The following is a 26107-nucleotide window of genomic DNA, read 5'->3' as shown; positions in this document are numbered from 1 at the left end:
TGCATTTCCTGGAAACAGATGGACGTCCGCCAATATCATGGTGGTTAACGTCGTCTGCAAGAAAATTCTGCAGCCAATCAACAGTAACTTGCCTGGTAAACATTGATTTACATCCTGGACATTGTTTCCAATCACTGCAAAACTCTGCGAATTCTGAACATTTGGGCGTACACAACAACCAGCGGTCCACAGTGAATTAGGAATAGCCGCCTATGCCTGTTGTGACATTATTTGGAGGAAGACTGGTAACTGGTACTCCGACGTTTGGCTGCACGAATGGTTCGAAGTTCACTTTTCAGTCAAAAACTAACGATGTAAAAGCTACAAAGGCTATAATTTTGTGCCATGAAATCTTACCGAATTGGAGAGATAAAAACGGGTACTTTTCGATATGACAATTACGAAAGAAAGAGCTCAAGGCTTGCGGGTGAAACTTTCTAAACTGCTGAGTTGAGTTTGAAATGAAGAACATGCAGTTGTGTTTACGACAGCAAAAGGATTACCCGAACTGACGACAACGTTGGAAAGTTTGATCTGCTTCCACTGAGGGCATCGGAGCGGATGTAAGAGCAAGCCTTTGAACGGATAAGAAGGGTGAGCATTATGATTGTTGAGGTTTGCTTCGCTGAGAGACCTGAGATAACCGGAGATTGTCATATGGAATGATCGCACTTTCCATGTCAGAAGTTTTCAATACTTTTATTTGGACATGTTTACAAAAATAAAGCTCTTCTCTAAGCTTATTTGTTGTTTTTCTTTTGCTGTTTTACTTGTTCGGTGTAATGTCTATCTCCGTGATTAATATAGCGCCGTTTATCAAGCACTTGACAGGTTGAGAAACCTTTGTTTATTTCGATACTTCATTGCTGCATTTTTATCGGCAGTTTGTTGGACCTTGGAATTACTTGTAATTTGCGTACAGTTTTATAATAAAGGACGTTTAATTATGGTCAAATAGCTCAAAATGCCGAACAAAAATCAGGCCTTGCGGATGATGGCGTGAGCTCCGGTGCTTTGTACTCTCATAAAGAACGCTCTTTTAACCAATCAGAGCGCGCGTTATATTGAAACTTTATTATAAATCATTATAAACGGTGCAAAAAAACATCTAAAGTGTGTCTGTTCACAAAACTGGCTGTATTCTTGCCCGACTTAAACCAGCCATCATGTAAGACATTTTGGTCAGCCCAACAATATATCAAAAACCCATATCACAATCCGTTTCATATATATTCATATATATTGATGTAGTGAGATGACATATCAAGTCCTTATTTGTTCTTTTAAATTGTGACATTGGACCATTCAATACGAAATCAGGTGGCTCTGGGGACACATGATTTGATTGACTAGATTTAAACAGGGAGTTTGAACTCTAGGCAATGAAATCAACTGTTTTAAAATCCTTTGGTTGTAATGGAGTTCAAAACGGTTGATTTGATTGACTAGATTTTAAAGTTCTTTTGTTAAAATCTAGCCAATCAAATCATGTGTCCTCAGTTTTACCTGTTCCTCGTGCAAAGACCTCGCTGGTTAAGAGGAACAAGCCGCTCTGGGAATGAGGATGTACGAAATCAGTCCAGTTTCTTGGCGTCTCCCGTAGACGAGCACGAGTCCCAAGGAAGATCCTGGGAACAAATGGTGTGTTATTGTGGTTCTTTCCTTTTTGGTAGAAATATCGGGGCCTTCGATTGCGCTTACCACTAAAATGTTTTCGAGAGAAGAGGGATAAGGCTGTTTTGTCGCGTACATATAAACTTCAACCTTTCTTTCATAAACAAATGGGCTTTATTACAAATAAAGGCATCTTTAATGGTCTGGTTTAACTTAAAGTTACGTAAATGAAAATTCAAATTCTTCTTCTCTATTACTCCTGGGTTGAAATACGAATTGTTCTAGTTCATCTTCGCTGTCTGAATCTTGTTCCTTGATTACCGATTTTGTCTCCGCAAATTCCTCAGGTCCTGTGCTTTCATTGGAGCTAACAGCTTCATGATTGAGTCTTGTAAAATTATCTAAATCCGATGTTGATAGATTTGTGTCTTGAATCCTTGACTCACTAGAGCGATTGTCTTGTTCGTTTGATTCAAAATTACAAGAATTGATATCAGAGTTACAGTCTGTTAGTCTGTTTCTGTCCTTCGTAACAGCCTGGCATTTATCTGTCTGTAGATCATTGCTTCTCGTACAAGTATCCAAATTCTGGAGCATTGTAGATTCAGTTTCTTTGTTTGATGTCTTGTTTTCAACAATCTCAGGAAGAGCGATAGCATCTTTGTTCTCTTCTAAGGGTTTTCCCTTAGCCCGCAGTGCTCTGCTGAGCAGGTCAGCGGCCTCATGGAACTCATCCTGTTACGAAAAAGAGGGCAAAGATAAGAATCTCTTGTACCACTAAAATACAGATACAGCTATGGAGAACAAATATAAAATAAATATAAACTACGAGGATCGTTGTTCAATATGCCGAAAGCATAAAATACATGTACAAAAACATGGCCGTTATATAGTGAATAAGGCCTATTGGTCTTCATGTGTTAATTCATCTCACTTCAAGGCCCTGTTTCAAAATTTATGTCAATGTGTACACAGGAATTACAAAAATAGTCTTTCTATCTACATCGGTGGTAAGAAGTAAACATATCGGGATTCCGACTACTAACGGAAGATCATCATCATCATCATTTTCAAAATTAATATTAATACAAATTAAATAGTAAGGTAGGGCGAGGAGACGTCTGAAAGAATATTATTTACCTTTAGAAGCTGTTGATCAAGGGACGGCAGATCACAGCCAACATAAGCATCATTCATGACACAGTATTGAAGAAGACAGCACCAGTATGGATCCTACAACTGATATGTAAGTATCACAGTAGAACGCGCCAAACTGTTGCAACTTCACAGCTTTGTTTTGGCTTTCCTGCCTAACAAATCAAAAACTACGTTAGAACGATGGGCGAAGAAGTTAAATTAGAGAACTGACGATGAATTATACGGTCGTGTTGGTTGAGTGAGAAAAAAGCACAAGTGGCTTATATATCCCGGCGCTTAACTCACGGAATACGAAGCAAGAAGCGGCTATTGCTAACTAGGCCTGGATGGGATGCTATTGACCCTTAGCATTAGATTTACCGGCACCCCGGCATTTATACACCTGGGTGGAGAGAGGCACTATAAAAGTAAAGTGTCTTGTCCAAGAACACAACACAGTGACCCCGGCCAGAACTCGAACCGAAACTGCTTGATCTGGAGTCCAGCGCACTAACCATAAGGTCACCACGCCTCCTACCACTAACTTAAGCGAACAGACATCTTCAGTCAAAGATTGCCGTGTGGATAAATTCCTTTCTAACCTGACATAGAACATGTGGATTCCCAACAACAACGAGCAGCGCCTGGGCACGAGTGATAGCCACGTTGAATCTCTTGGGATTACTGAGGAAGCCAACAGTGTGACGTACATCAACACCGACCAATGACTCGTTAGAACGAACCTGTAACCAATCACAGCACAGAAGACAGTCAAGGTCAATTAACTTACCTAACTTCCTGCTATCGAAGTAACCTCAAACTATAGAACAACTTGAAAGAAATTCCCTTATCTTCAAAGACGTACTCTAAAAGTTCCCAATTCTTATTTTGCAACAAAATAAAAGCGCAACCAAACATCAGCACTTCGAAGTTATGGCGCAATCAACAAAAACGGGCTCGAAAAAAAGAAAAAGTTTGAAATTTAAGGCTAGTACAATGCTCTATTCTTTTCCGTTGTACTGGTTTTGCATTTTTAATTCTCTATTTAAACTTCGAGTGAGTTCAAGTAAGTGCATTTCCTGACCTCTTAGTTTTTTTCGGGCGCGGTGTGGCCCTCTGCATTTAAAGGGACATTGCCACGAGCTTCACTTCAAAAATTAAAGAGCCTAAACACCGTATGGAAACCTATAAACAGTGGTCCAGTTTTGTACTGAAGCTATAAACAAGTGACATTATTGAGATACCATCACGAACTTTAGATCTCAACTTGGAAACGTTAGGCTAACTTTTTCAAGTTCTGCCCTTGTGACCTGGAAAAACAGCTAAAAACTAATAACGGCTCTCCTCCTTCAACAACCTTATATCTTCATCTTGATGTTCTAGGCGCATTCATTCATCTTGATGTTCTAGGCGCATTTTGTGTACGAGAGAGAGTACTTCGCCAATTTTAGCACTTTTTACTGAAAAGCAGAAAAATCCCCGAGACAGTGCCCCTTTAAAGTTCAAAGAAGGATACTCATTATTATCCAACGGGGAAATAACTGTTCTTAAAAAAACTCACGAACGCTGATATAGGGGAACTATTAAAATGTGAGAACAGATCTCAGTGACATTCACTTTTCGCTCCAGCTTTTCGGCGCTGTATTGGAGTTTGAGAAAGAAGAAGCTCCCTTAAAACTCACTGTGGAGATAATAATGGCGAGTCTTTCCTGGCCCTGGAATTCCTCCACAGACCCAACCTTAACTTCTTCTGATCTAATCCCAGGCGATCAAAAAGAAGACGAAGCTTTTCTACCTACAAAACAAAACGAACATGAAGCCAAACGACAAATGAATGACGTGCTTTTAAAAACCATGCTATACCTCCTTGGTAAAATATGGGTTGGATCTTAGAAGAACACTTAGGTTGTGTTTTATGCCGTGAGCGGTTTCAGAATTCCCTCCCAGATCGAGCAAAAATAACGAATAATGAGGGAAGGAAGAGACTGTGGGGGGTAATTTTCCCTGCACAATGCAATGCAACAAAGGTTGCATTGCCACACGCCCACAAAAATCCACATGCAACACCCCGTTTTTGCAACCTGCAATGCAACAAACTGAAAATATCCCTGAAGAATTCAATGCTCCTGAAGCTGATGATGAAGAATGCGAAGAGTGAGATGTTGTGACATTCCGGTAAGATGCTTTAACGGCAAATATTCAACCTCAGAACAGTAGTGGGTCAAGTTACCGCATTACACTTGTAGAAATTTCCCAGCTGTTAAACTTTTATTGTTATTTTTGTTTACTTAGTTGTTTCTGTGTGTTAGACAGCAATTATGATAATATCCAATCTTGTTGGGCCAATTATCACAGTATTATAGTAATGGGTTTGTACACACAGTTTTTTTTCTACATTGCTGTGATATGACTGAGTTTACAATATGCTCGCTGAATGTAAGAGGCTTAGTAGACGACACTAAACGTCGTGAAACCTTTAGATGGCTACGTAACAAAAAATACTCTGTTTATTTCCTTCAAGAAGTGCACTCAACTGAACAAACCTCGAAACTATGGGCAAATGAATGGGGCTATAACGCAATATTTAGCAACTGCACCAGCTCCAAAGCAGGAGTCTGCATTCTATTTAACAATAACTTCTCTTTTCAAATTCTCAAACAACGCTCCGATCCAGATGGAAGATTCGCCATAGTTGACATAAAAACAAACGAAAAAACCTTAACGCTGATTAACATTTACACTGCACGAAAAATCATCTTTGTCGTTGGTCAAAGGTGTGGATAAAGGCGTGTCAAAGGCCACATTTGATCACCTTTGACGACCTTTGACGCGCGTCAAAGGTCATCTGTGACTACACCTTTGCCCGCGGTCACAGGCGACAAAGACCGTCTTTGTCACACCTTTACCCACGCCTTTGACGCGTGTCAAAGGTGATATTTGACGCGCCTTTGACTTAAGTCATATGCGTAGTCAAAGGCGTAGTTCGATGAGGGGAAATCTGGTCAAATGTGCCTTTGAGTCGCGTCAAAGGTAGGTCAAAGGTGTTGTCAAATATATCTGCGACTTTTGTCAACGGCGTGCCAAATGTAAGTCAAATACATCTGCGATTCACGTCAAAGGTCTGGCAAAGGCGAAGCCGATTTTTTTTCATTATTATTGCTTTTTTATTACTGCCTTCCCTTAGACTTTAATAGCTCATTATATGTATATAGAAGATGCAATCAAATCTGCGTTACCTTTTATTATATTTTCAAACTATTTTCAAGGTATGTTACAGTAAAAGTTGTTTATAATATTAAAAGATTATCACATTAACAAAACCTCTAGCACACTGTATATAACTTTGTAATGCTGTTTGGTTGTTGCTGTATGTAAAAAGTTTCATATGAAATTAACGAATAGGAAATAATGTCCCATTTTTTTACCTAAGTTATAAACTCTTAAAGATAAAATACTCATTTGATAACAGTAGCTAATAAAATCTACAAAGTAATTATGTGTTCGGGAAAAATTCACGATCGAAACTATGTTATTGCTTAAAAAACATACAGTCTTGATTTCTTATTTGTCGTAAATTGAACAAAATTTACCGTGCAAAAAGAATTTGCGACAATTGCAAACCCTACGTTATATTTCAATAAGCCAACATATTGTTAATGGGTTTCTTTGATCGTACAGACTAAAAAAGGTCAATACTTTGCTATTATTCCCCAAAACTATGTAACCCATGCCGGTTTTTTAGTTATGTTAAATGTGTAACAGGATTTGGTGTCGTCCACCTCCGCCTGCAATCGTAAATCGATTCCCGTTCGCCGAAGTGGAGTCGTAGTCCACTAAGTCCTTTTTTCTAAAAAAAAATCAGTAGTCCCACATTCTAATTCGATCAATCTCTATCATTCAGTGACTATCAGTCAATGAGATGACATACATATATCAACTTAAAAACTAAAAATTACTAAGTTTTGTCCTCCTCATATATAGTTGACCTCTCCTTTTAAAAACAGTTTTTCTGCGCCGTGCAATTTTCTGCAAGAAAAATAAAGAGAATTACAATAAATATTAAAATTGAAAAATTTCTGGTAGCAGCGAGAAAATGCTTAAGTCGACCACAAAACTAAAGTGGCTTCGCCAGCACATAAATTTAAATTCACTTTGGAAATAGCAAAACTACATGTAAATGGTTCAGGACCACGGGCAGACAAGTCTCACAGTTTGTTGTGTGACATCACAATACTCATACAATTACATTCATTTATAACGGCTGACCTACATTTGATTCAAATGATTAAGAGAAGTGCTTTATAAAATACAGAACTTCGCATCCTGTGATCCCAAATTGTGATTTCCTGTAAGCTAAATAACTTATGTTTAATTAATTTTTAGTGTTTGTGTGGTCTTTTACAATTTGATGGGGGGTTGAGTCCGTTAATTTTTCACTTGTCCCCCAACCTTTCCACCCCCAACAAATGTTGAGGCAGCGACAAGCGAGAAATTGAGGGACTCAAAATTAGCCCCAAGACCACAGGAACGACAAAAGGTAGTAAAACTTTATTTATCTGCCCTACACAAGGTCACAATTTGGGAACACAGGATGCAAAATTCAGTATCATATGTGTGCCAGCTGTTACAAATTACAGTTAATGTATGAGATCAAATAGCGCGTAGTGACATCACAAAACCTACACAGTTAAACAGTGTGACGTTCTCCGCCTGTGGAGGGACTTAAAAAATTTTAACCACAGATTAGGGGTTACCCTAATCGGAGGAATGACGGAACGGTACGGCGGAATGGCGGAATATTCTAAAACGCGGACAATGACCTTAAACACGGAATTGTGAAGCATTAAAAAAGAGGCAATAACAACGACAAAAAAACAAAAACAAAAGTAAAATTATAACTGCTAACTTTCTCAGGCGGCGATTTAAAATAAGGCTAAGAATTTCAGTTACTTTTATAACTTGTGGATATACGTTGCGTAACAGAAAAACCAACTTGTTTACAGCGGCTGCTAGCCGTAGAAAACCAGAAAACAGTAAATATATCTCACATAACGAAGGGTTCTTTATACAGTAGAACCCCGGTAACTCGAACTCGGATAACTCGAACAGACTTCCATTTCCCTTGGATTTGACTCCACTTTTCAGTCATTTTTTACTCGGTTTACTCGAACTCGAATAACTCGAAAACCCCGCTAACTCGAACTAAATTTCGTTTCCCTTGATCAAAATTTGGGTCAAATTTACCCCGATAACTCGAGTTCTGGCTCTTGCAACTAGCCACAGATGCACATTGAAATATTCCATTATCTCTTCTTGTCGTGTATATGGATTTAAATACTTAAACGAAAACTACAGCAATTTGATTTTAATTGAGCAACGAACAGATATGTGACAGTCATTTTCCACTCTTAACTAAAAAAAAATGTATGATAGTGTGAGAGTTTCTGACGAGAGAAGTTCAATTTGCACTGTACTGTGTACTGAAGTATTACCATGGCACATTGAATATTCAATCGACTCCGATAACTCGAAACCCTGCTAACTCGAAATGTTTTTCGTTTCCCTTCAGAGTTCGAGTTACCGGGGTTCTACTGTATATCTTCTTAATCCTTCGAGGACGTCGATCTCGAGCCGGGATTTCGAGGTAGGATACTCGAGTGATGATTTCGTTAATTCACCGAATTCTCGTCCCGCTCGAGACAATGAAACGTATCAGAAAGAGCGCGATCGAAATCCCGGCTCGAGATCGACGTCCCCGAAGGATTAAGAGGATATATAAAGAACCCTTCGTTATATGGGATATATTTACTGTTTACTGGTTTTCTATGGCACGCTAACAGCCGCTGTAAACAAGCTGGTTTTTCTGTCACGGCAACGTATATCCACCAAGTTAAAATACCTGGAATTCTTAGCCTTATTATAAATCGCCGTCTGAGAAAGTTAGCAGTTATAATTTTACTTTTTTTTTTTTGTCGTTGTTATTGCCTCTTTTTTAATGCTTCACAATTCCGCGTTTAAGGTCATTGTCCTGTATTGCATTGCGCATCCTTACTGCGCAGAATTTTACGCGTAATTAGCGCGCGCACATAAACAAAATGGCGGCTTTTTTCTTTGCGGCTTAGTCCGCGAGAGAAGTTAATTGCCACTTTCTCGTAAACGAGTCTGGTGACCTATCAATTTTTTCTCATATTTTGGGTGTAGCGATCAAATTCTTTCTGTAAAATGAAAACAGATCAGTTCTTGTGTTTGAAAACTAAATAATCGCTAAAAACGTGTACCTTGCAAGTACTCGCAGAGGAGTTTTAAAGGAATTATATGGAATATACAAGGTCTTCCCGCCCCTAAACGAATCTGGTGACCCCCCTTTTTTATTTCAAAATTTAAGTTCCCTTAAAGTAATAAACCAGTAGGCGAAGTTTGGTTAAAAATCTATGTTCAGTTCTATTTCAGGGTATTTCCGCTCTTTAGGATGATTCCGTCATTCTCTGTTTTAGGATATTCCGCCATTCCGCCATTGCACCATTCCACCGTGCCGTTCCGTCATTCCGCCATTCCGCCGAATAGGGTCACCCCAGATTAGGGGAAAGGAGGTCTAAGAACATGCTGAGAAAAAGAAAGGGGTCTTTGAGATTTAAAGAAGGCTAATTATCCATTATTACCAGAAACCTATAAGGAGTTATCACGTCATTTGATTATAATAATATAATGTCAAAAAAACGCGCAAACTATGACAGCGTGTTGGGCAGTAGCTACAGCGCCCGCATTCCACCGTAGCAAAACAATACATCCTCATGATCATTCAATCAATGGTTACCATAGCAACAGTATAACCTGTTAAAAAACACCTTTAAAAGTTTATTTTTGCTCTAAGTATTCATTACTTAAAAACGAGCACAGCGATTCCCTTTTTATCATTAAATAATAATCAGCATGTTTGGTCAAAAGGTTTTTCAAAGGTTAATTGAAAAATATATTCTCCGACTGGTTTCAGAGCCACCTTCAATTTGCGGCATTATTATATTAGCAAGAAGTAGAAGCAGGAAGTCATGAGTACTGTTTATTCCTTGTATCTCCTACCATATTTTTCAGATTCGGCTTTTTTTTACTTAGGCTTACGTCTTACCTTCTCCAACACTTTTCTCGTCTTCTCTTTTGTTTGCCTTTCTCTGTTTCTTGGTTATATCCTATTAAATTCTTTGTTTCCTTAGTTGGTCCCTCTTTCAGATTTTACTCGTCGCTCTTCGGTACTTCTCTGCCTTTTTTGCCGGCCTTTTCTCTTTTTAGTTTTCGCTGTTGTTTGCTATTTCTTTCCCTGTTTAACCGAGCCATTCTCGTTGTATTCTTGTTGGTCTTCGCTGCTTTTCTGTCAATTTTCTTGGGACTTTTCCTGCTCTTGTTGTCGCTGTTCTTTGCTTCTTTTTCGCTTGTTTTCTCTTGATCTTTCTCGCTCTCTTTTCCTTCGTAGACCGCTTAACCTCTGTATCGTTGAAAATCAATTTTCTATACCATTATTTGTCGACATTGACATGAAAAGAGCTCAAAATACAAACTTTTCCGCTCGCGTTTCACAGTCGTTTTGAAAATAAAATTTCTTTGCCACGACAGATCTTGGCAATGCGATTTCCCGCCAAGAAACGCGGGTTGCCACAGACGTCCTCCTCGTCCCCAGGCCTTAAGCGTTTTTGACCACGCCTTTGACAACGATCAAAGGTGTGGCAAAGCTGTTGCATATTTGACTTTGGCTTTGACGTGGGTCAAAGGTAAAGTCAAAGTTGTTAGCACATTTGACTGTACCTTTGACGCGCGTCAAAGGTTTAGTCAAAGCTCACACATATTTGACTCGTCTTTGACGCGCGTCAAAGGTACAGTCAAAGTTATTAGCACATTTGACTAAACCTTTGACGCGCGTCAAAGGTTTAGTCAAAGTTCACACATATTTGACTCGTCTTTGACGCGCGTCAAAGGTACAGTCAAAGTTATTAGCATATTTGTCCACGCCTTTGACCAAGATCAAATGTGTGACAAATCCAATTTTTCGTGCAGTGTTATGCTCCGAACAAGGATGACCCTGATTTTATACAAAAAGTTATCGATTTCTTATTAGATTTTACTTGCGATGACATTATTTTTGGCGGAGACTTCAATTTGGTTCAGGATTTAAAAAAGGATAAGAAAGGGGGCAATCCCAAAACCCATAGAAAAGCCGCACAAAGATTAAGCGAAGCCGCACTTAACCTAGACTTGACCGATATATGGAGAGATATGCATCCTGACGATAACAGATTTACATGGAGACAAAAAAATCCCGAAATACATTGCAGATTGGATTATTTTTTGATTAACCAAGGTTTGAGTACATATGTCAAAAACACTGACATCAAACCAGGATACAAAACAGATCATTCTCTGATCACTCTTTCAATAAATTTACATGTCAATCCAAGGGGACCAGGTTACTGGAAACTTAACACGTCTTTGTTAAGCGAAATTGAATACATTGAATGGATAAAATCAACCATCGCAGCGGTACAAAAAGAATACGAGAATGATAACAATGTTGATGACTCGCTTCTTTGGGAAATGATCAAGTTGAAAGTGCGAGAAAGCTCTATAAGATATGCCAAGAGAAAGAAAACACTTTTGAAGAACCAGGAAGCCAAAATAGAAAATGAGATTACTCAATTAACGAAAGTTTTGGAAAGCGAAAACACCTCGTCGCACGAAAAAAGCAAAGCAAGTGAGTCTCTTGACAATAAAAAGCGCCAGTTTGAAATCATTAATGAATACAAAACAAAAGGAACTATTATAAGAAGCAAGGCAAGATGGTATAATGAAGGCGAAAAAAACAATAAATATTTTTTGAACCTAGAGAAGCGACATTACAAACAAAACAATATTGGACAGCTTGAAACATCAGAAGAGACGCTTACAAAAGACGAAGACATACTTAAGGAGTGCAAGCGCTTTTATCAAACTCTATATACATCAACTAATCCAGGAATCGACCAAAATCAGGGCGAATTATTTTTTTCCCTCTTCAGGCCACCAGAATAAACTAACTGCTGAAGAGTCACACTCCTGTGAAGGACTTCTCACTGAAAAAGAATGCCTGGAGGCGTTGCAGAAAATGAAAAATGACAAATCTCCTGGGAACGACGGCCTACCATCCGAATTCTATAAAGTGTTTTGGAAAGATATATCAACTGCCTTTATCAAAGCAATTAACCGTTCTTATAGTTGTGGAAAACTTTCAATTTCACAAAGAAGAGGAACAATTAAACTCATTCCTAAGAAAAACAGTATACTGAGTAAATTAAAAAATTGGAGGCCTTTAACTCTCTTAAACACAGATTACAAAATTGCTTCAAAGGCTATTGCGAACAGACTTAAAACTGCTTTACCGAAAGTAATTAGCTATGACCAAACAGGATTTCTTAAAGGGAGGTCAATAAACGAAAACATTCGGCTGATAGAAGGTATCATAAGATACACAGAAACAGAACAAATACCGGGTCTTTTGTTATTCGTAGACTTTGAAAAAGCATTTGATACCTTGGAGTGGTCCTTTGTTAAAGGAGAAGTTCACTCCAGAATGGCCATTTATTTTCTTTACGCCAATAAAAAGTTTATACAAAGATATGTTATTCACCAAAATTTCAGCCTCCAACGTGCGCTATAACCCTACGAAATCTTTCCCAAAACTCGACAACTGAGCGCCGCCATCTTGGAGCTGGTAATGTATGCGTGACGTCAAAGAGCTCAGCCTGAAGTTTGGCGGGAAAATTTAAATACTCGAAACTCCTTGTTTCTTTGTAGTGGCTTTTATTTGTCCAAATGCCTGTTTGTGCAGCTCCATTTTGTTCAAAGAGAGCTCCAAGAAATACAAAAAACAAGGAGTTTTTACTATTAAAATATTCCCGCGATACGAACCTGTTTTCTCTAAGGTGTTATAACACCGATATCAGCGAGTTTGAGGGAGAACTTGTCGTTTGTTCTGCTTCCACTGGGTTGAACCATGAAGGACTGTTGCCTTCACGAACATCTTCACCCTTTGAAAAAGAAACAGTGCTACTGAATAAGTATTTACAAATAAGCACGTTACAAAAAGTCTGTCATAGTGTAAATTTTGGTTGGAAGCTCCCCATCCCTCCCCCCAACAACTCCACACCCCCTCTCCCACGGTTACAGGCCCATCTTTTTGCAATGTGAAAAATTAGCAAAAGGTCGAGCTCAAATCGCTAAACTGGAAATCGCACTTCAAACTTTTAATCTGCTCTGTACGTTCAGTAGCAGCTTACGTTTTCAATTTTTAAGCGCGGTTCCCAGTTCGGCGATTTGAAATCGACCTGCCGCTTTTTTCTCACAGTATATTGGTATACAGTCGACCATAGGTCAAATTTTTTTTTCTCTCTTTGACACAGAAATAGTATTATTTCATTTTATACGGACAAAATGAAACCGGAACTTGTCAAAACACTAACGGAGCGAGGCAACTTGCAGGAGAAAAATTTGAATTCAAACTTGCAAATTGCTTCGAGCAAACTGTCAATGAATGTTGGGACACTACGCAGCGACATTTGCAAAATTCCATGCAAAAGAACTGCAAATTTTTCATGCATTTGTTGCGTACAGAACTTATCTTTTCAATAACTTTTTACTAAAAGTGGAGGATTTTAACACAGAATCCGCTGGGACTATTAATTGGACAAAATTATGTACCAAAATTATTTACACCTTATTGCAAACTTCTTTGTTACTGTCAAATATCTTATCAAAAGAAATCATTTCTAACAACACCAAACACCGAAAACAAATTTTAAAGTTCCACTGAATTCCACTGAATCGCTTACAAAATAGCTACATGTGAGATTTAATTTACAGTTTACATGGTTCTTGTGAACTTTGAAATCCATTTTCTCAGGCTTACTGAGAAATTGAAAAAGAAAGGCTAAGAAGTAATAATTACTTACATCTTTAGAAAGGGTAGAAAATAATGCAATAGAATTTAAATTATTGTGATACTCGATTTTTGTCCAACCGAAAAATTAATATTACTCATTTTGCTGATGGATTCCGTCTTAAAAATTAGAGACGTTTTCAAGGATTAATTTTGGCGGGAACTGCGCGTGCTCAGTGCGTTTGACCGCTGTGTGGATTGAGTGTGCCTTCAATGACCAACTTTACCTTAAGGCCGTGAAAAATCACTGGAAATCCTTTGCTAGGAAGCTTTTCCCATTGACACAAACTTTCTCTCATGCGTACATCTGCACAGGGCTTGAGCTCATCGTGATAAAACACAGCAGAGGGCAGTTTGAGAGACGTTTTCAAGGATTAATTTTGGCGGGAACTGCGCGTGCTCAGTACGTTTGACCGCTGTGTGGATTGAGTGGGCCTTCAATGACCAACTTTACCTTAAGGCCGTGAAAAATCACTGGAAATCCTTTGCTAGGAAGCTTTTCCCATTGACACAAACTTTCTCTCATGCGTACATCTGCACAGGGCTTGAGCTCATCGTCATAAAACACAGCAGAGGGCAGTTTGAGAACAGCCGGGTGTGAACGGTAGTTATTAATAAGCTTAGTCACTAGCAAAGGATCATAACAGCCATGATCTGAAAACTTGTCTTCATTCCTACAGTACAGCGGTCTGTTCATTAAACGCTCAAGCAGAGAAATGTCCAGTCCGTAGGAGGAGGCTACACGTGATTGGAGGACTGGGCCGAGTTGGAAAGGATCGCCCGCGAGGACAACCTAAAGGAAAATATAGATAAAAAGTTGGGAAGCAAGATAATCAGGAAGGCAATAACAACAGAATATCCTTTAGAGCGATTTTAATTCGCGTTTGCTTTGATTTTGTATTACAACGCTTAGTGATCCGTTTTTTCTCAACCAATCAGAAGTAAAACTAAAACCAATCGTGACTCGCTCGCGCACGTTTTCCCGCGCTTCGAGTTTTAATCGGTTCAATGGATTTTCTGTGTCTTTTGTGATTGGCCGGAGTGATTGCTTTGATTTTGGTTTTAGGGTGGTCAATCGAAAATCGCTCTATAACCATATAAAATTAAACTTAGTTTACATAACATGACTTACAGTAGTAATATATTGCAAGTTTTATGTTCATCAAAAAGTTGAACTACCTTCGAGAGCTCCTCCCGTTACTGTTTGGAAGCCGTAGAATAAGGTCCATTTGCAGTTTTGTAATGCAACGCAATGCAGTGCAATGAGACTTGATGTAACTTAACAAAACTGGTATTGCTTGACAAGTTTCCAAAACGTTTTGGCCGTGGATTCGTACAAGTTGGAGAAAATTGGAGGTGACGCACAGGGTTTTATTTGAGGTGAAAAGTCCGAGCATGGAAGCAAAATGTAAACAAGTGAATAAGACTTTTTGTACCTGACCGTCATCCCCTGCGGCCAGTCCAACAGCGACAAGGCACTCGGGCTCTGTAGCTTGTCCTGCCTGGAAAAACAGCAACAAGCAGCTATCACTCAACAAAATTACTGGACTCTGATTGGACGAGAGCAGTACTTTTTATACCTGACCGTCACCCCCTGCGGCCAGTCCAACAGCGACAAGGCACTCAGGCTCTGTTGCTTGTCCTGCCTGAAAAAACAGCAACAAGCAACTATCAGTTACTACTCTTATAGTACACTCAACAAAAAAACTGGCCTCTGATTGGACGAGAGCAGTACAATTAATCCCAAATTGTACTCCCCAGGGGTACCTATCACTTTTCTTTCTGAAGTTGATCTTCAGTCTTCCGAAGTTTACCGAAGTCTTACGAAGTTGACCCGAAGATTTCCGAAGTTGACGGTCGTGCGATTTCCTATACTAATCAAAATCTTTGACAGATGATGGTTATATTTTTACAACAAAGTTTATATCGGAAAGAGTGCAGTTAGTTTCATTTCACATACAAACAACAAAACGTTCATAGATATTGTTTGATCCAGGATATCATTGAAAGTATTTATTGTCATGTTGTTTACCTAAGATGATACCACACAGTACATACATACGTACACAAATACATATCCTTTTTTGTTAAGGCAGGTCTGATGTGGCAACCGGCTGGTGTGGACCTGCCATGAAATGCTAATTAATGTAATATCTATAGATACCAAAGAAAATCTAAAGAAACGCAAAGAACTAAAAATATAAAAAGTCTGGATCCTTCGAAGAAATTAAACAAGCCTCTTTTTCAAATTGGATAAGGTCAAGAGTTCTGGAGGCACATTTAAGTCTTGCTTTAAAAAGCTGCAGGGATCAAGCGTTCCTGATGACTTTGGTGATTTAATTACATACGATGGGGCCCCGATACCTGACACTACTTCTTCCGAGTAGACTGTTATGAGATACAACACAGGGAGCAGATGAGCCAAATTCGACCTTTGTTGCCCCCGCAGGGCTTTGGAGAGCCAAAGGCCAAAGCCCGAGGAGGCATTATAGTTGTCCCCACGTATAAGTAGTTACAGAAGGAAAATACAGAGGAATACACGGGGAAATACAGTGCATACAGTGCATACAGTCAGAAGCCAGAAAAAATCTCGACTTGGTTGAAGTGAGCACGCAAGCTAGTTTCGGGTAATGATGACGTAACAATAGGGTTTGCCTGCAAATAGTATCGGGTAATGATGACGTACAACAGCGCTTGCCCGCTATGGGCTCTGAGTAATGATGACGTTCAAGCAGTTTCCCGGATTACGCGTCCTCACAACTCCTCAACTCTCACCTCGCACATGTTGTAGATCATAATTTGGCGAGATGTATACCGTTATACCTTTAAGGGGTGATTTTTTTCCCAAGCCGGATGAAAGATTTTAAGTTTATATCCGATATACCAAAAAAATTATTTTAAAAACTTGAAACGCACGCGAGTTACCGACAAAAACGTATTCTTTCAACTTAACTTTTTAGTCTGTTAAGTGATATAAAGCTAATTAGAATGTGTCAACCGAAGAGCCTACGTGACTTCGGCAGACTCGCATGTAATTATAATCACACAACAATCTAAGCTTTTGTCGGCCGGGAATAAACACCTAAAGCGATACTTGATGAAAACGATTGATCTTTTAGTCAGGGCTTTGTATTCGGTCGCTGCACTTCTTGTAGAGATTCGAGGCTTTGTGCGAAGAGTCCGAAGATTGAATTGCGTTAACAATTCACTCAGGAGGTAACCGGACAAAAACAAACCAAGCACTGATTGGCTCAGTCGTCTGAGAACGTGTTTGCGGGCAGTTTGTGGGCGGTGTTTGTTTGCGAAGCAATAGCTTAATTTTTCTAAACGCTATTTTCTCGAATTATATTTTTTCGCGGCATCATAGCTAAAACTCCAAGGGATTTTGTTCAATTGACTTCAAATTTTCAATAGCCGATTCCGACTTTCGTATTTAGACCTCGTAAAAAATGCAACAATTTATCCTATCACAAAATGGATGAAAATATTTTGATAGCCAGTTTTATGAGCTTTAATTTAATATGGGATTTTATGTATCTACAATTCAACCCGGAGGCGCTACAGTGTTTTGAAGTGAGACACCCCTGAAGGTATACGGTAACCTTAACGTGGCAGTCGAGTTTTTGTGCTTGTGCAAGAGAAGTTTAACGTGGCAGTCGAGTTTTTGAGCTTGTGCAAGAGACGTTTAACGTGACAGTCGAGTTTTTGAGCTTTTGCAATCTTTCAAACCAGCAATCGTAACCAACTTGCTCTACAGTAGCAAGCTTTGTAATCTATTTCGATGGTAACAAAATCCAATCAAATATCCTTAAGAGGAAATCCGCTAGGACTTCGAGTAGTTATTGGACAAAATTATGTACCAAAACTATTTACACCTGATTGCAAGCTTTTGTGTTACTGCTTCAAATATCTTATCGAAAGAAATCTTTTCTAACAACACCAAACATCGAAAACAAATTTCGAAGTTCCACTGAATTCCCATGAATCGCTTAAAAGATGTGAGCTTTTGCCCATTGCTTGTGAACTTTGAATATCATTTTCTCAGACTCTGATAAGAAATTGTTGTTGGTGTTATCACGGATAATTACTTACATCTTTACCTTTTATTAAGGGTAGGAAATAACGCAATAGGATTTAAATTATTCTGGTACTTGATTTTTGTCCAACTTTAATAAATATTACTCGACTTCCTAGTGGATTCCGTCTTAATTACTTTGCAAAAGCTCAAAATCTCGACTGCCACGTTAAAAAATTGTTACAGTTTAGTATTTAAAATTGAAAGAGAAATAAATATTTTACAATAAAATTGAGCTATCTTCAACTTCTCACTGCCCATAAATGCCTCACCCAGTACCCAGATGCGATAGCCACTCAACCTCGTAACACTAAACCGCAAGCTACAGTTTCGCACATATTTAAAACCCTCAAATAAACACAAACAAGTTTCTATTTTATTCAAATCAGATAAGATCAAAAGACCGGGGCACTTTTAGTGTCAACTACCCCTAGTTACTTAATAAGTTGTATGCTTTTGCAATATTGTAACAAATTTACAGTCATGCAAATAAAGCTTGTTGTTGTATCTTACCTACATACGAAACAGTCCCTAACACTCCGCCAACTGCAGTACCGACTAAAAACGAGCACAAGGCAACTTCTTTCAATTCTTTCGCGACTTGTATAAGTAGGCTGACTTCTCCAATGCCTGTACCAACAGAAACCAAACAAATCCCGGCGAAACGGCCTCCTAGGTGTGGAATAAAAACTGTGCACAACTGTCCGACCATCACAAAGCCATAAGCAAGGAATATACGAGCGACGTGTGGAACTTGCTTGATCTTCAGAACGCACGATGGGGCTGTAAGCGAAATGATCACCAACCCTGTCGCTATATTTGTGCCAGCTAACACATCTTCAAATGCACAATTAAACGAATGTTATGAAAGGAGCTATGAGGGCAACTCCAAGTATAAAGAAAACCAGCGAGCATTTTGGCGTTGAGTCTTCTCTAGGCCACGAATGGAAGTGTGTCTCGTCGGTATCCGAAGCAGAACTGCTGAACTCCAAATCTTCTTTGCTTGATTTGGACGTCATTTTTGCGTCTGTTGGCGTAAAAACAGCTCACGTTGCTTTTGTTTGTTTTATACCTTTGTCCACCTCGGCTAGAAATGGTGGAAACATGCTTGCATGCCGAAACTGATACAAAGGAATGAATGCAAATATCATAAAATGTTGACCGCGCTTTCATGCGTGGTCGGTGAATATTTGTCGGGTATTGGCATCGCATTGGTTGCCCGAGAAGAATTGAAAATCACGTTGCTAGCTCAACGTCAAAACTTTATAAGCTCGACTGCACTTCCGAAGGCACGGGGAAAAAAGAGTTTTTATCCATTGTGGAAATATCGTTTTTGTTTATTCGGTTTATCGGCGAGCCGTCAAAAGTGTGGTTTACTGAATTGTCATCTCTTCTTGAGAATTCTACTGACGACCGCAACATAGCATATCGTTTATTTTATATTGTTTATTTTATTTTCATTTTCCGTTCCATTTTTCACAAGAGAGAAGCAGGGATAAGCTCTTTTCGAGTCAAGATAAGGAGGTGTTCATAATTTATGTAGAGGCGGGTATGTCGATTTTTAGGGGGGGGGGCATGATTTTTTCCTGTTAGGTTTTAGGGGGGCTATCGAAACCAATATGAATGAAGGTATGGGGCGGGGGGGGGGGCATAAAAAAATGCCATAAACAGGGACCCACGATTTTTGGATCGAGACGTTGGAGAAGCTCATAAATGATTTGTTGGGGAATGGCCAGTTATAAAGCAGTGGTTTGATGAATATGAAAATAAACAAGTTCTCTCCTTTATCAAACCCGAGCGTTTCTATCAAAACCGCTAACTGCTTTATAACTGGCTGTACAGCATGTATATACCACATTAAAAATGGCCCTGGTTGAAAAAACTGAACCAATTTTAACTCTGATGAAGGTAACAGAGCAGGTAACAGAGAGTTACTGAAAATTCAGTTTTATACGTTTTTTACCACCTTTTTTAAACCGATTTTAAGATCAGATACAAACCAAATTTTTATTAGTATTTTAGAAAGCTTAAATCTATTTGTATGTATGATGTTCAATAGCACACTGTGTGTGTATCTTCGCGTGAAATATTATACTGGAATCAGTGATGCCTCAATAAACCAAATGGCCATTTTAGCTGGTTTAAAAGACTGCAGTGAATGTAAGCTGTATCCTTTTATTCATGCTTATCAGTTAGATAAATTTAAGTTTTTTCTTAATAAACTAATAATTAGAAGGGCGAGAGTTGTTGTTAAGCACCCATTTCTCTTCAAAATGACACATAAAGATTTTTGCCAAAACAGAGCCCATTGCCACACCATCAACTTGGTCGTAGTATTGGTCATTAAATATGAAATTGCTTTTCTTTGTGGCAAACTCAAGCAGAACTTTCAACACTGAACGGGGCACCGTTGGTGGATCGGGGAGGGCATATAACTTGTCAAGACAAAGTAGTATTGTTTCATCAAGTGGAACGTTTGTAAACAAAGAATTAACATCGAACGAGCACATCATTTCATTATTATGGTTGTACGTCTTGGCCCAGTCCGCAAAAATAAAAGAGTCTTTGACCTTCACAAGTCTGGTTGCCCTTTTCGCCCGATTGTTTCCTCAATAAACACTTACAACTACAACCTGGCGTCAGTTTTGTTTAATCAGGGCCAGGATTAGCATGAATTTTGATTTCAATTTTATATAATTTCGTTGAGGTTTTCTGTTAATATTTTCTGTCCCATAGTTTTGACATGGACCAATCTCAAACTTAACAAAATATTAGCTTTGGGAAACCCTTTAAAACAAGAGAAATTAAAATCTTGATCATCTTTTAATCCTGGGTTAGCGTTAATCGTCTTTCGAACAACCCGGCCCAGGAGTCTAATGGATATCTTGATAAGCACGATGGCGATTTTATCGAGTGGACATTTCATTTTGTTGTAAACGAAGTGATAGTACGAGGAGGCGGGAAAATATCTGACGCGGTGTTCACTTCTTGAGTTGAATGAAACACGCAAGGAAAGCAAGCGAGAGAGTTTTCTTTCGAAGATTTTTCTCGGACAATCTCCTCTTAAATCGTCTATTCATGCTGAAAAATTGTGACAACAATTAAGGTTTACGGGAAGATTCGAAGCAATAGCTTTCCTGGAAACTATACGCCTTGTGCAAGTCGAACGAAGCAAGGGTTTACATACGGCTCCACGGCTGTCATCGAGACTACCATATTATGCTGAGACGAAATTGCGCTCAAAGTCGCTGAAGTTTATTGAAGTTTAAAAGGACAAGATCAAGATTGAAAGGTAACAAACTTAACTGAAGTGTTGAGCCTTTTTTTACGTCGAACACTGAATGAAATTGTGTCAGTTTTCTGGTCTCCCCGTAAATTATTGCTGCTTTTCATCTTCGTTCAGTCTCTCTTGTTATACATTTAAAAGTAAACGTTTCGGGACCACCCTTTTGTTTTGCATAGTCACATCAACTATGGCATTTTTGTGGTATTTGTGTGGTTTGAAGGAAGGCACTGCCGGTTATTTCCTGTATATTAAGCTCGCCAAATTTGCTATAATTTTTCAGACATTTTTCTAATAAAAATTTCACTCCCCGCAGGAAAGTTGTAAGCTGAGCGGCACTTGCTGCACTCGTTTCCCATATAAAGTCAAACGTGGGTATAATGGCTGGTATCCGAGAACCATGCACCAGTGAACCAATGAGAAAGCTAGAAATGCATTATCCGAGGTTAAGAAATTATTAACGAAAGATATTCTTCAGCACGGCAAAAGTTACTAACAGAAAATGCATGAAACAGAATCCTGATATGTCGAGGAACTGGTAAATTGTGTTCGTTATACCGAGATTCTGTTTCAAAACATACTGCTGGTAGCTTTAGCTGGGATTAAGAATATAGTTCGTCCGGGGACTTCGTTACGTTATAAAGGGATCCGTTATATCGACTGAAATTCCACTGTATAACAAACCCTCGTTATAACGGACGCTTTCCAGCTACATGGCTATTTGCTTTCGGGCCTTCACCGAACAACGGATCGCAAATCCGTTGATTTCCCTTTTGAAAAAAATATTCAAAACTGAATACCCAAAGCCTTTGTCAATTTAATGTTAGTCAATTTTTTACGCGGAGCTATTCACAAATCTTTACTTTACATACTTTAAGGTGATTCCCTAGTATTGCATTGCGCATCCTTACTGCGCAGAATTTTACGCGTAATTAGCGCGCGCACATAAACAAAATGGCGGTTTTTTCCTATGCGACTTGGCTCGCGGGAGAGAGAAATCATCGTTTTCTCGTAAACGAGTTCGGTGACCTATCATTTTTTTCTCTTAGTTCGAAAGTAGTGATCAAATTAATTCTTTCTATAGAACGAATACAGATCAATTTCTATGGCAGAATAATACATTATCACTGAAAACGTGTACTTTCAGCAGTACTCGCAAAGGAAATATAAGGAATTATATGGTAAATACAAGGTTTTCCTGCTCCTAAACGAATACGGTGACCCCCCTTTTTATTTCAAAATTTAACTTCCCTTAAGGTAAACAACCAACTGGCAAAGTTTGGTTGGAAATCTATGAGCAGTTCTATTTCTAGGGAATTACCTTAAAGAAATTATATGACATCGGATTCTCATACAACCGGCCTATTGATTGGTTGTTTATACTGGCGCGCGAAAATCAAATAACAACCAATCGGAGTACGCGGATCTCTGTAGATACGTCATCAGCCGAGGATGGACTCTGGTTCAATCCCAGACCTCTCTCAAGCAGGATAAGAGAGTACCGTAATGATTCGATTTAGCGCCCTCCTTCCAATAAGCGCCCCCTTCCGAATAAGTGCCCCCTTCGAATATGTTTTTGTAAATAAGCGCCCCTATTCCAATAAGCGCCCCCATTCTAATTAGCGCCCCCATTCTTATAAGCACCCCTATTCTAATAAGCGCCCCTATTGTGGATAACTGCCCCTACTGAAGTCATTGACGTCAACTAGATAAACTCCTGACCGTTCACCGTACAGTTCTTGTATATATTTACTGCTACAATGAACAATTATTTCAAAAGTAACTGAACTTTTAACAATTTCTAACTGTTACAGTTTCTTTTATTGTTAGATACATTTGGTTGTTTCTCAAAAAATTAAATAAGCGCCCTGTCCCGAATAAGCGCCCTGTCTCAAATAAGCGCCCTCCCTTGAGGTGCCAAAAATAAATAAGCGCCCGGGCGCTAAATCGAATCATTACGGTAGCCTGCTCAGTCAGATTGTATATTTTGCGCCATGTTTGCAGACAAACATGGCGCAAACATGATGGACCCGGTACATGATGTTCTCGGCAAAATATAGTAAAACATCGCGGACTGACATTTTCAAATATCCCCTTTATGTCTATGGTGGGGGAGGGATTTGCCCCTCCAAATTTACCCCTCTATAGGTGAAATAAATCGGCATTATTACAAACCCCTTCTTAAAATGTTTCCGTTTCAATATTTAACCATGTCGTTGATTCCGAGAAATGTTACCATTTATGGAACAGACATCTGTCGCCCACACAACCATGACAACATAAAGAGCAGGTCAGAGCGTATCCTATTGGCTGAAACGTTTTCTCTTGTTCTGAGAGTTGAGCCGTTCATGCACGTCATTACAAAGCGAAAAGGCGGAAAGTTGAATGATCAACATGTATAATCTCTCCACATTCATAGTTAGGGGTGGTTATTCTATTCAGGCAATGTGATTGGATCAGAATGTTGTGTTGCGATGATCAAAGGCCTTGCATGCAAATATCGAATATCTTTTTGATGTAAATCTCGCGCTTTCGCCCAAAATTTGGGGCAAAGAATTACTTTTAATTTCCTTTTTTTTCTTTTTATACTTAAAATGGCCACTTGTTCAACTTCCAGTCCACCAGTGAGAAATCCACTACCCGAGTTGCTATCGAAAATGCGACCATTTGAGTTGAGTAGCCAACATGAGACATGTTTCTCGGACGGCGTTCTAGACACCGAGTACAATAATTGTGTCTCCAGCGAACTCGAAAGCTTGGCAGCGATAGACAAAAAGCTCTGCGAACTTCGTCCTATTCTTGAGGCCGAACAGAGGATCAAGTCTACCATGAAACTGTTCCTCAAAGAAGAGGCTGATAAGGTAAAGAAATCATTAAAAGGCTACGAAGACGGAAAGTCTGAAGAACAAGAACACTCTGAAGATGGCGACCCTGACAACGTGGTATTTGTTCCTTTAGCATGGCTTGATAAAGAAGCACTGGCGAAACTTGAAGTCCGTTCGTTCCTCTTCAAAATTTGGCTTCGTCAAATACAACTCACAAGAAAGAAAGATCAAGAGAAATACAACAGTCTTCAGGATTTTGAACACGCCATTTACAACGCCCAAGAAGCTATCAAAGAGTTCAAAGACTTAATTTACAAATGCTACAACAAGGAAGACTCGCGAGAAACGATTCCTTACTATGAAGACCAGCTTAAAGAGGCTACAAGAAAGACATTGGAAGAGAAAGAAAAGGCTTGTTTTGAAATGACCGAAGACGATGTCGTTATATTTTGCTCCAATAGGGCCCGCATTTGTGCTTTGCTTGGCCTTCAGCTCGACTTCCTCGATCGCCTTAAAGAAATACCGACAGAAGACTGCGATCATCTCACACTCTGCGACTGGATTGTGTCTTTCTTGGGAAATAACTATGAAACTGTTAGCTTGACTGACAAAAGCTCTCTCAGTAAAGTGCTTGTCGCTATTGGTTTTGATCCTTTGAGTTCTTCCTTTGAAACCATAATGGCGCGCGCAGGAAGTACGCAACAGCACATCGAAGCGTGCGAAATGGCAGAACTTTTTATCAAGGACGAATTCAAGTACAATCTTTTGCTGTCTCCCCGGGTTGGCAGATTTCCTCTTTTAAGCAATTTAACAAATACATGGTTTCAACTCCCAAGTACAGTTGACGAAGAAGGAAAAGAAAGTAACGAAGATCTTTGCCACGTCAACATTAGAAACCTCGTGACAGAGGAATCCCGCGCTTCTACGTCTTTGCTCAGTGACTTGGTGTCAGAAGACGAACAAAATGTTGTTCTGTTTCACGGCACTGATCATCAAAGCGCGATCGAAATTTTATTTCGGGGAATAGACTTGTGCGCAGGACGACAGAAACGAGACTTTAGCTGTGGATCAGGATTTTATTTAACAAACAATTTTGATGAGGCGTTGAATTGGGCAAAAAGCACCACATCAAAGCCAGCCATGTTAATGTTTCAAGTCAATCGACGCGACTACTTAGATGATGCCAGAAAACTGAATTTGTACGAAAATGAAGAAAGATGGCACGAGATCGTGTCTTCGTTCAGATCGGGTAAAAAGACAGCAAAGACACGAAAGAGTTTAAGCGAGTATGATCTGATCGAAGGTCCTGTATCTACAGTAAACAGAAGCGAAAGTGGCGAGTTGGTGGTCGAGCCAAAACCTTCATCCTATCAAATGTGTTTGATTTCAGACGACTTCGCGGACGAGTTTCGACAAACTCTTCACTTGATTATGTTTTTGGACATGTCCTAAATCGAAATAAACCCCTTTTGAAATTAATACTGTAAATAGCTCTGAAACATAAACGCTAACAGTAGCGTATGAACGTTCATAATAAGTTTTGAGTTGTTTTCCAGAAGATCGCTTGCGATCGCTAAATTTGCTTCATATTCTCGTTTTTTGACAATTTTCGCGGAGGGTCATTCATGTCTTGTACCCTTGAGAACGAACTGAAGTGTGATCTTTTTAAAAATCTGCCTCCGGTCTTCGACTTCGACCTGCAAACGAGTGCTAGTAGTGGAAACCATGCATGAAATGGAAATTTTTCAGTTTTTAAAATGATATTATTTTAAGGGAACAACATTGAAAATTAACCTAAGCTTTATTTTTCTTGGAGTATTTGGTTGTGCATTTGAGTTGTGATTGTAAAAGATAGACAATTAGATAGTAAGGTGTATTTTGAACTAATCTACGAGGAAGCAAAGCTTGTATACATTCAAAATTGATCATTGAACTTTTAGATATGAATAACTATTTGAAGTTAGGCTGTGAATGGCAAAGCATTTCAGCAATATACATGAGAATTTCTTAATTTTTAGTCTGCTGTGGACGATCTATAATAGTTATATCGGTGCTATTGCAAGTTTCATAAACTGATATCACTTTTTGCACATTTTTCCTTGTCTTTGTGACGGCTTGCACCATAACTTTGAAATGACATGTCGTCCATTTGGTATATAATTAACAGAGCTACTTTTGGTCCTGACCTTGCAATGTTTCTTCTTCATTTCTTAACA

General features: G+C 39.1%; 3 protein-coding genes across 3 annotated transcripts in view; 1 reads left to right on the top strand and 2 right to left on the bottom strand.

The window, feature by feature from the left end:
• LOC144628406 (uncharacterized) overlaps nucleotides 1–19121 on the bottom strand; it is a 44845-nt gene extending 25724 nt beyond the window's left edge. The window contains exon 1 of the mRNA XM_078486506.1: nucleotides 18297–19121. Within this exon, the coding sequence (XP_078342632.1) occupies nucleotides 18297–18495 (199 nt within the window). The 5' untranslated portion in view covers nucleotides 18496–19121. The remainder of the gene's footprint in view (nucleotides 1–18296) is intronic.
• LOC144628400 (uncharacterized) lies at nucleotides 1698–12748 on the bottom strand. The gene is made up of 5 exons (XM_078486499.1): nucleotides 12682–12748; nucleotides 4434–4546; nucleotides 3354–3494; nucleotides 2755–2847; nucleotides 1698–2349 (listed from the first exon to the last, which is right to left on the bottom strand). The coding sequence occupies exons 4-5, from the start codon at nucleotides 2809–2811 to the stop codon at nucleotides 1834–1836; spliced, it is 573 nt and encodes a 190-aa protein (XP_078342625.1). The 5' UTR covers nucleotides 2812–2847; nucleotides 3354–3494; nucleotides 4434–4546; nucleotides 12682–12748; the 3' UTR covers nucleotides 1698–1833.
• A 4443-nt stretch (nucleotides 19122–23564) lies between the features above and the next one.
• Nucleotides 23565–25846, top strand: LOC144628211 (uncharacterized). The gene has a single exon (XM_078486274.1). The coding sequence runs from the start codon at nucleotides 23661–23663 to the stop codon at nucleotides 25341–25343; it is 1683 nt and encodes a 560-aa protein (XP_078342400.1). The 5' UTR covers nucleotides 23565–23660; the 3' UTR covers nucleotides 25344–25846.
• Nucleotides 25847–26107: the final 261 nt, after the last annotated feature.

Source organism: Oculina patagonica, chromosome 10 (genome assembly GCF_052425735.1).
Source record: "Oculina patagonica isolate OP01 chromosome 10, crgOcupat, whole genome shotgun sequence".
Lineage (NCBI taxonomy): Eukaryota > Metazoa > Cnidaria > Anthozoa > Scleractinia > Oculinidae > Oculina > Oculina patagonica.
This window is presented reverse-complemented; position numbering and strand designations above follow the sequence as displayed.